The 10,732-nt window shown below is 37.2% G+C and overlaps 1 protein-coding gene across 1 annotated transcript in view; it reads right to left on the bottom strand.

The window, feature by feature from the left end:
- wcy (WW domain-containing adapter protein with coiled-coil wacky) overlaps nucleotides 1-10,732 on the bottom strand; it is a 56,774-nt gene that overhangs the window by 14,296 nt on the left and 31,746 nt on the right. Inside the window, exons 7-9 of the mRNA XM_072544057.1 lie at nucleotides 10,325-10,727; nucleotides 7,554-7,732; nucleotides 5,499-5,626 (exon numbers count right to left, since the gene is read on the bottom strand). Of these exons, the coding sequence (XP_072400158.1) occupies nucleotides 5,499-5,626; nucleotides 7,554-7,732; nucleotides 10,325-10,727 (710 nt within the window). The remainder of the gene's footprint in view (nucleotides 1-5,498; nucleotides 5,627-7,553; nucleotides 7,733-10,324; nucleotides 10,728-10,732) is intronic.

Genomic DNA, 10,732 nt, shown 5'->3' with positions numbered 1-10,732 from the left:
CCAGCGCGTCTCCCTGCCGTAACCCTGCATATGTTTCAAACGCTTGTGACATATCGCCTTGTATTTGCACTCTGCAGATCACTTTACTCATAGTTGTTTTTACGAGCCTTATTAATTTATGGGGAATGTTAAGTTCATTCATGGTTTCGTATAATTTACCTCTTAGGACGCTATCATACGCTGACTTAAAGTCCACAAAGAGATGGAACGTGTCAATATTAAATTCATTGGTTTTTTCTAAGATTTGACGTAGCACAAAAATCTGGTCAATTGTTGACCTACCTGGCCTAAAACCGCTTTGATACTCACCAAGGATTTCTTCCACGTACGTACTTAAACGGCTGTACAGGGTGTTGGAGAATATTTTGTACATTGTATTCAGAAGAGTTATACCCCTATAATTTTTACATTCCAACAAATCTCCCTTTTTGTGCAGTGGACATATGATTCCAGTGCACCATTCCTCTGGCATTTGTTCTTCTTCCCAGACTTCCCTCCATCCGTTGCAAGGTATTATTCTCGGAAAAATAAGCACCTCAGTGTTGCAGTGCGAAGCCAGCATCCGCAAAAGTTACATGTTTGGACTGGGATGTTAGGCGACCATATTGTCGGTCCATTTTTTATCGATGGAAACCTAAACGGGCCCAAATATTTACAACTTTTACAGAATGAGATCATTCCGGCGGTTTGACGCCTTCCCGTTAATTTTCAGGAGGTTTATTTCCAACAGGATGGGTGTTCGGCTCACAACTCTAGAGTAACTTATTGACTTCCCCAATCAAACGTTTCCTGATCGACTGATAAGTACACGTGGTACAATTAAATGGCCCGATAGATTCTGTGACTTAGAGCCTAACGATTTCTTTTTTTGGGGTTTTCTCAAAGAAAACATTTATAGGCATCAGTTTGAAATGGTCACAAACCTAGTCGAATTAAGGGCAAAACTACTTCATTTCTCTGCAAGCATTACACCAGCCCTACTCCAAAATATGAGGAGAAATCTGTATGACAGATTTGGTTACTGTTTAGCATAAGGAGGTGGAATTTTTCAGCACTGAATTCATTAATCTGCTTTCCTAATTTTTTATTAAGTTTGGAAGAATTTTATTGTTTTTTTTATTTAAAAGTACAAACGATTCTTACTCTATTTTTTTTTTCTTCTTTCTTGTCTTATTGTTATAAGCTTTGTCCATAAAATTTCTACAATTTTCAGTGACAATAAAGCATATTACTTATTTACTTACTTATTTATTTGTATTGCTATTAAGGCTAAAAAATAACCAAAAAATTGGTTTTAGAGCATTATAATAAATATACTCTAGAGATTGCAATAGATCTTAATTCCAATGGTCAACAAAACAATGTCGTTATCTGTATACAATTTTGTGGCTTGGTGCAAAAAGTGCCAATGTCAGTATTTATTTGAGATATGTGCCTTTAAACGTTTTGTTTAAATTACACATTTTAATAACTACGTTGTATATGTTGTTTCTCACCTTTCAAATTTTACGTTTATTTAAAATAAATACTAAAGTACCCACATTCTTATTATTGTTTTTCTTAATATAATATTTCAAAATATTTTTAATATAATGTGTTGGCACAGCTGAGAAAGATTTGTGCCTCTAAATCAACTCTGTTTTGGTGAATTTCTGACAATGTGATTGAGGTTGTATTATATTTTAAACTGTAAGTTTAAGTGTATTTTAAAACAATTGCTAGTCATAAAGCTATTATAGATAACGCGGTGTCAAAAGGTGCCAAAAAGAAAATTGTTCAGAAAGACCATTGTAAAGAAAACGTGGCAAAATCTAAGAGACAGATTGGACAGGATTATGTATCAAAATTTACGGGAAAAACTGTACAGAGTAAGGTATTTTCTGGTGTCCGTAAGTGTTGTGTAGTAAAATGTTTTGCAAAAATAACTTCGCAAGATTCAAAAGCGTTTATTTGACTCTTTTTTGATAATGGTTCAAAAAAAGAACAAGACACTCTTCTAGCAGGTTGTATTGCATTAGGGGAGCCTCTAAACTGAAATGTATAAACGTTTGTTCACAACTGATACTGAAAGAACAACAAAAAGGTTAAAAAGCAGCCTATTACATAAATATAAATATATACGGAGATAAAGGTACTAATATATTCTAGGGAGATACCTATTATATTTTCCACTTTTCTTAACATATTCGTGACATTCACGCAGCACGTCAAAGCTGTTACATTTCATATTATTTCTTAAACAGAAATGTATCCATCGTATTTCGATTAAAATACTTAAAAAGTATTTTGTGTCTAACCTGTAAACAATAAATAGTGTTAAAATCTAGGGTGAAATAAACAACACCGACCTGTTCTGTAAAACCAAATTCATACAATTCCAATAGGTCATTGTTCTCCATCTTGAGCTATAGAATCGTCTATTGAGGACAAGTTTGTCTATTTTGAAATACGAACTTGTTAGCGCAATACCTCTGCTTTGGTATTGTTCGTGCCAAATATGTCTTCGTTAACAGATTAATTGTAGGTTAGGTACTAGTGACACAAACAGGTTAGGGAACAAGGAAGGAGCCTCCACGAGATCAATAGTGCCAGATCAACTACAAAGTAAACACTACTGACGGCGTCCCCTGAAAACGTCTAATAGTAGACGGCTAATCCTTCCAACACTGGATCAAACCAAATCAGATGGCAAACATCAAGCCACAACGGTTCTTCTCAGAGCCAACATTGACAGTAGCGACCACAAATATCGAGGGCATCACTACAGCCAAACAAGACATCTTATCAGAATTCTGCAAGAACACGAAATGTGAGGTATTGTGCATCCAGGAAACTCACAGAGACCTAACTGCAGCGAGACCGAAAGTCTCCGGTATGAAACTGATTGCGGAGATACCACACGATAAGCATGGGAGCGCGGTATTTGTGAGAACTCAAACCATAGTCTCATCTGTGGGAACAACAAATGTACACGGTATAGAGATAATAACCACTGAGATCGGAAAATGCACAATAAACTCGGTATACAAGCCTCCAAACCAGCCTTTTATATTTTCATCCTTAACTAACTTCCATCACAACGCAAATGGAGACGCAGTAGAAGCATGGGATGAAACGAGTGGCCTCACGTTAATCCATGATCCTAAACTTCCACCATCTTTTCAGAGCAAAGTTTGGAAAAGAGGATATAACCCAGATATCTGTTTTTCAAGTAATAACCTCGAAGACCGATGTACCAAAGTAGTATATGGCCCCATACCAAAAACTCAGCATAGACCAATTGGTATAAATATCTTTCATTGTCAGACCACAAGCTATTCCATTCAGGAGATTTAACTTCAAAAAGGCAAACTGGCATAAGCATGCAGACATGCTAGATTCTGAGCTGCTACGTCTTGAACCAAAAGTAGAACTACGAAAAATTTGTAGAGGTACTCAAAAATGTGTCTAGAAAACCTATCCCCAGAGAATGTAGACAACAACATGTTCCCGGAATGTCCAGCGAGTCCAAAGAACTAATGAGAACATACGAAACCCTCTATTCCACTGACCCTTTTGGTCAAGAAACGGTTGACTGCTGAGCAGTACTACTCCAACAGCTAAGTCAAGCCAGACAGGAAAAGTGGATTGAGACCCTGGAAAAAATGGACATGACACATAGTAGCAAAATAGCGTGGAACCTTGTAAAAAAACTTAACGGTGATCCAAAAGAACATAAACCACCTTGCAAGATAACAGCAAATCAAGTTGCTGCTCAACTCCTTATGAATGGAAGGACTACGAACCGATATATGGACCCAAACACTAGAAGAAGACTGGATTCGGAGACAAACTACCTAGGAACTCCTTTTACACTAAAAGAACTCCTCGACGGTATGAACAGGTTAAAAAACAGACGTTTTTTAACCTGTTTGTTATGATGGAGGGTAAAGTAAGTAGATGGAGTGTTAAAAAAACGGCCTCCCACAGGGAAGAGTTTTAGCACCAATGCTCTTCAATATATACACAAACTACCAAACTAAGCCGACCGAAACCAAGCACTTCCTCTATGCTGACGATCTTGCAATATGTGCTCAAGGAAATAGTTTTGAAGAAGTGGAGGAGAAACTCGTAACTGCCTTTAAAACAATGACAGTGTACTACCTGCAGAATTCTCTAAGACGCAAAGAAAGCCATGCGAAAACTCCAAATTGCGTGGAATGGTAATACTTTAGAACACACAAAACAACCTATATATCTTGGAGTAACTCTGGACCGGTCCCTCACCTACAGACAACATTGCATAAAGACGAGAGGGAAAGTAACAACTAGGAACAGCATACTCAGAAAGCTAACGGGAAGTAAATGTGGTGCACGTCCTGGCGTTTTAAGAACAACGGCAGAGGTACTGTTTTTCTCAACTGCTGAATATGCGTGCCCCCGTTTGGGGCAGATCTGCCCACACCAAACAAGTTGATACTACGCTAAATGAGACATGCAGGATAGTAACGGGGTGTATGAAACCAACGCCACTCTCAAATCTATATAAAGCAGCGGGTTTTGCAGAACCCTCAACACGCAGAGGCGTTGCAGAGAACATAGAGAAAATTAAACAGATCGTGGATGATCGGCATGCCCTATACAAAGCTCGAACACCACGAAAGCGACTAAAATCCAGAAAAAAGCTTCCTTGGAACAGCGCAGGATGAACCGTCTGAGTATTTTCCTCTTCCCCAGGTTCAATGGACCTGCCAGACCCTAGACTTTAAAACGTGGAAAACTATGAATAGGATAAGAACGGGGGTAGCTCCAGTAAAATCAAACATGGCAAAATGGTGGAAAATAGACCAAGATGATGTGAACTGTGACTGTGGAGAAACACAGAATATGGAACATCTTCTTACATGCAGAAACTGTCCTCATCGATGTACCCTCGAAGATTTGTGGCTCGCCAACCGACGTAGCCCGATACTGGGCCGAGAAATTTTATGAAAGACATGTCCGGACACAATAAAGTAAAGTAAGTACAAACAGGTTATCTGGTTTATGATAGTGTACCTGCACTCTCTATTGCTGTTTCTTCATGAAGAAATAATAAGACAAACAAAAATTACAGATGTAATCCGAAAGATTGCCATGTTAAAATGGAAGTGGACAGGACACATAGTAAGAATGGAATACAACTATCCGACGAAGCGAATTATTGAATGGCGACCAAGAGCAAACAAGACAAATAGAGGCAGACCTCAAACCAGATGGACTGATGAAATCAAGCAAATGGCTGGTCACGAATGGATGCAAAAAACAACAAACAGAAATGAATAGACACACCTAAGGGAGGCTTAAATCCGACGATGGATAGAATAGCTGTTGATCATGATGATGACCTGCACTTTTGCTTTTTGTTTATAGTGTAGGTTATATATACAAACAAAGAAAGAAGGAGAAAATTATTGCAAACTCTTAATTATCAATAAAAGTTACCTGATTACAGTTACTGAATACAAAATGATAATTACCTCTGTTCTTGTAAAGTTGCTTGAATTTCTGTAAGTCGAACTATTGACCTTGCAGATTTGAGTTCGGCTGAAACCTTGGAACATTGTATACTGCCCATTATATGCGCTTCTTCTGCCAACTTTTGAGCCTGCGAAACAACAAATAATCAGAATTGAATATATTTAATAAAAGGTATCTGATTCGAATTTGAAATGGAAAAAAATTAAGTAGATATTGTTGGCCAGTATTCACTGGATTTTGTAAAAATGTTGAAACAGGTCGAGTTTTATTCCAAAGGGGATATTATTTCTGGCACTTAATTTTTTCTTGATATCTTGACAGTGATATCGATAAGACAGAGTTCTATCCAGACGTATGCCGAGGTATTTTGGCGTCTCATTGTGTTCCAGCATCTGACCGCGCCATTCCACCTCCAGTGTCCCTCGGGCATGCTTGTTTCTAAGGTGGAAGGCACACACCTGGGTTTTTTTAGATTGGGTTTCAGATGGTTTTCGTCATAGTATAGTGCTAAGTCTTCTAGGATCTAGGGCATCTGTCAGTTTTACTTCGACTTCATTGAAGGTACTTCCCCGAGCTGCCAGAGCTGTATCATCCGCGTAAATAAACTGTCTTGTTTGTTGGTTTTTGGGTTGGTCGTTGGTGTAAATGTTGTATAGCAATGGCGCGAAGACACTTCCCTGTCGGAGTCATTTTTTTGATCCCTCCACCGACTGTTTTTGGACTAGAGCGTTACGTAGAAGCATCTATTCTGGAGAAGACATTTCATTAACCTTATTAGTCGGAAATCCTTTGTAATTTCGTAGTTTTACCAGCAGCCGTTGATGGTTAACTGTGTCATAGGCGGCAGTAAGGTCTATGAACGCTACTCCTGTTATTTCTTTCCGTTCAAACTCATCTTCAATATGTTGGGTGAGATTAAGAAGAAGACTGCAGCAGCATTTTCCAGGTCTAAACCCTGCTTGTTCAGGAATAATTTTAGTGTCCACAGATTCAGCGATCCGGTTCAGTGACACAAAAGAGAGACCGGTCTAAAACTCTTTGTATCCGCCGGATCCTTTCCTGGTTTTAAGAGGGCCACCACTCTAGCTTTCGTCCAGATTTTGGGGATTTGGAATGTACGGACGCAACAGTTTATCATTTTTACGAGCCACTCTGGGGTTTTTGGTCCAAAGTGCTTTATTTGTTCTGTTCGTATATCGTCTAGGCCAGCCGCTTTATTATCTTTCATTTGGTGGATCGCACCTCTCATCTCCTCTAGACAAAAGGAGGTACCTAGAACATCCTCTTCTTCATCGATATTTCGTTGTACTCTTCACTTTGTTCTTCCTTGATATCGTCTTACCATTTGTCAGGAGATGTAGACCAGTGGTAAGTACCTATTATTTAATTTAATTTTTTAATTTAATTTTTATAACTGTTTTTATAACAATACTATTGTTTCACTATTTGCTTCAGTACATTTTTTTTGTATTTCAATCAGAATTATTCTCTTTTCTTCTTTACATAAGCTCAGTGTAATACCCAAATATTTTGTAGTAAATAGAAGAGAAGCTCATGGACAATTTTTATAATACAGCCATGGAATTAATGTTAGCTGCTGGAAAAGAAGAAGAAAGTCTAGCACGAGAATGGGGTGAAGTTGATCCAGAAGATAACAAAGCTGTTATTACTGTAATAGCTGATTATGGTGCATGGACAAGAAGATCAAAGTCTGTATTTTCAGCGAATTCGGGTGTGGCTAGTATTATAGGAAAAAGGACTTATAAACTATTGTACTGAGACATAAAAAACAAGTATTGTTGTATGTGCGTCAAAAAATACACCACTGCTTTGTGGACAAGAATCGGTCCGAAATTCTAGTTTTTGTTTGTCTCACATATTTTGGTTTATTTCCTAAAATACGAATGATGACATGTACAAAGATCCAGCGGACCTAGTGTATACTATATCGATAAAAGAGATAAAAAATACTTGTAATAATCTTTTAAACATCTCTAGTGTTTATAAACGAATTTTCACAGTGAATATAAAAATAGTACAAGCTAAAAACTCACCTGTTTTTCTAACAACTCGGCCGGCCATCCCCTTACATGATTAACTAGATCATCTCTATAATGATTAACTAAAGAAGGTGTAATTGTGGGCCCTTGTGGTCGTAAGGCTTGTAAAGAACTAGATACACCCTGCAGTGTTTGTAAACTTCCAGGGGGACTACTCACAGGTACTACTGCAGCTACAAACATTTAAATTATTAGCGTTTTTCTATGATATAAATAATGTAGAATTATATCGTTAAAAACTATTAAAACTATATATCACAGCCTACAAAATACAACTATAACATATATGTACATTGAAAAATATATAAAAAATGTTTAGCAGTCACAGTAAACTTTACAATCATAATATAAAGTGGGCACGTCATATTTTGTCTAAATTTCTATTGTTTTACTAAATTTTGTATAACACTCAGCATATTAGTTTATTTTTTGTAAGTATTTCTCAAGAAATTATTTTATGCCACCCAACGTCGAACAAAACAACCGTTAACTGTTTATTTCCAACCACCTTTGATAATTCTCTTAAAAGGTGCCACTTATAATCATTTTAAAGGTAGATCAACGATAGCAGGAAAAGGCGCCTCACGCAGGCCTGCATTGGTCGGTTAGGAAACCATGTTGGAGTTCCCAGGACTCCCACATAAAGATCATTTGACTGATAAGTGTTCCCCTATCGCGCATCAGAGTGCTATAGGGGTGAAGGGATGGTTTGGAGCATTGGAGCGCGGTGGACTGATCCTACACGAATTAATACACCTCGCTCCAATAAATTATAACACCCGAATGTAATTTTAAGGAGTGTAAAAGTCTCTCAGGCTAAGTTAAATTTAATTGCTTGCTTGGTTGCTTCTATTCATGTCCCCTTTTGAAAGCAAGATGTGAACGTTGATTCAACTGTTGTGAGAGACCCCTTAGGTTAAGTTATTGTTATAATGATATTTGTCTGTATAGTTCTTGTTTCTTTGCATATCGTATTTGTGTATTTTCCCGTTAGGGTCTCACTTAGAGCCATGCGCTTATCTCAGTACGGACCGAGGCTTCCAATCCTAGTTTGTAGGTCCCATTTTATTCAAGATTCGACTGGTGTAACAATCAAATTTATTCTTAATTAAGACCGTACTTCATCCTATCTCCGGAAACAGAATCCAATCAGAAGAGGTCATCAAGTACCTAGGAGTCTATCTTGACAAAAGATTAAAATTCACAAAACACATATAGGAAGTCAAGAAAAAGCCATCAGTTGCGAAGAAATTGATTCAACCCTACATCTACAGGACCAGTCCTCTATTGCAGGCCAAGAAGATTCAATTATACCAGGCTTATCTTAGAATGGTAATATTATATGCAGTTCCAGTATGGAGTTTAACAATAGAGACCAATTGGAAGAAGAAAAAATTTTAAGTAAAAATCCTTTATAAAAGGTATATAAATTAAAAACCCAAACGGGCTATGTCATGAAGACAAAATGTTTTCGGAAACCATGTTCCAAGGGAGTCATACATCTCCATGTTATCATATCCACTGGTAACTTTAACATCTTTAAATATAATACCAAATAATGTAAACTAAATTGTAACATATAACTTTTAACGGGTTTTTACCCTGATATTTAGTGGCTCAAAACATATACACCTAGACACTGATGATGGAACATGGTTTCCAAAAACGTTTTGTCTTCATGACATAGCCCGTTTGGGTTTTTAATTTATATACCTTTTATAAAGGATTTTTACTTAAAATTTGTTGTGATACATGGTATACAGCCAGCTACAGAACTTAGTTTCAGTTCACAAGTTTCCTTGTGAATTGGAAGAAGCTTTTAAGAACAGAAACGGCATGCTACAGGTTAATATATGGATCATAATGACAAGACAGACTTTCAAACGTAGCCATCCAAGAAAGGCTCTAGTACACACCGCTGAGGGAGGTGGTCTTGCACAGGACCAGAAAATTTTTCCACCACGACACAAGAAGACTTCTAAAAACCAGAGATAACCTCAGCAAAAAACATAGACTAAAATAAAATTAAATGTGAAAGAGATAGAGAAAGAAAGCAAACCTTTGATTTCAAAATTTGAGAAAATGGTTAAACTTAAGTTCTGTCCAACTTTCTAGAACTATCATAAATAAAGTGTAGTAACTTGTCATTTGATATCCAACCTTCGATAAAAAGATGTATCTTTCAAAATAAGAAGCATTTACTGAAAATCTTGTAGGGCAATTTAGCAACACACTGACATTAAACGCAGCATAAATAAACTAGAAGGAAACGCAACAATGAAAGTAGGTATACATAAATAAAGTAAAGACTAAGTATATGTATAGAATAGACATACAATACATACGAGGTCAGTATCTGATAATATCAACAGCAAAAGCAAAAATATACAAATTTATAGAGGTAGAAAGATTTTAATATCTGGGAGAGACATTCACCAGCACACCAGCAATATGCAAGAAGAAATCGAAAAGAGAATTATGGCCAATTGTCCTGAAGAGATAATTTATAGTATTTATAATCAAACATAACATTATAGGTTTTTTTTCTGTTACAGTCAGTATTAGCCATTTCAAATATGTATTATTTGTTTCTCGACTTACTTCAGTCTGTAAGAGATCAAGTATCTGTAAATACTCACCTGGCCAAGTGTATTAAAAGAATACTGCTATATTATATTACTACCTGCTGTAAACAATTTAACATACAATACGTGTTTCTGAAATTGGACACAGCAGATACTTAACAATGCTATATAAATTCTCACCCTTTGCACAATCCGGTGTTTCAGAGTGAGTAGGCGTAGGTGGCCCCTCAACAACACTTCCCGAATGATTAGTGTCCACACTTAGAGTAGTAAGCACTGCACTGTCCCCGATGTTTGCAACGGTAGTTGTCATAATTGGAGGTCTCTGAAGTACTCCTTTCTCAGAATTTTCAGAAGTCGGCGTACTTTGGGATACCATCCTCGGTAAGGATGTAGTCATTGTTAGACTTACTGGTGGTCCTGGGGTATTTGAGATTGTTACAGTTGATGGAACTGGCGTGTTTTGCGGTGATAACTCCGTCCTCACTATTGGATTAGATGGTATATGGATCGGATGGGAGATAAGTTTCGGTAGGGCATTTGCTAACAGTACTGGCCCTATTGTATTTGTTTGGTCTGGTGCCTGGA

The sequence above is a fragment of the Diabrotica undecimpunctata genome, chromosome 9, assembly GCF_040954645.1.
Source record: "Diabrotica undecimpunctata isolate CICGRU chromosome 9, icDiaUnde3, whole genome shotgun sequence".
Classification (NCBI taxonomy): Eukaryota; Metazoa; Arthropoda; class Insecta; order Coleoptera; family Chrysomelidae; genus Diabrotica; species Diabrotica undecimpunctata.
This window is presented reverse-complemented; position numbering and strand designations above follow the sequence as displayed.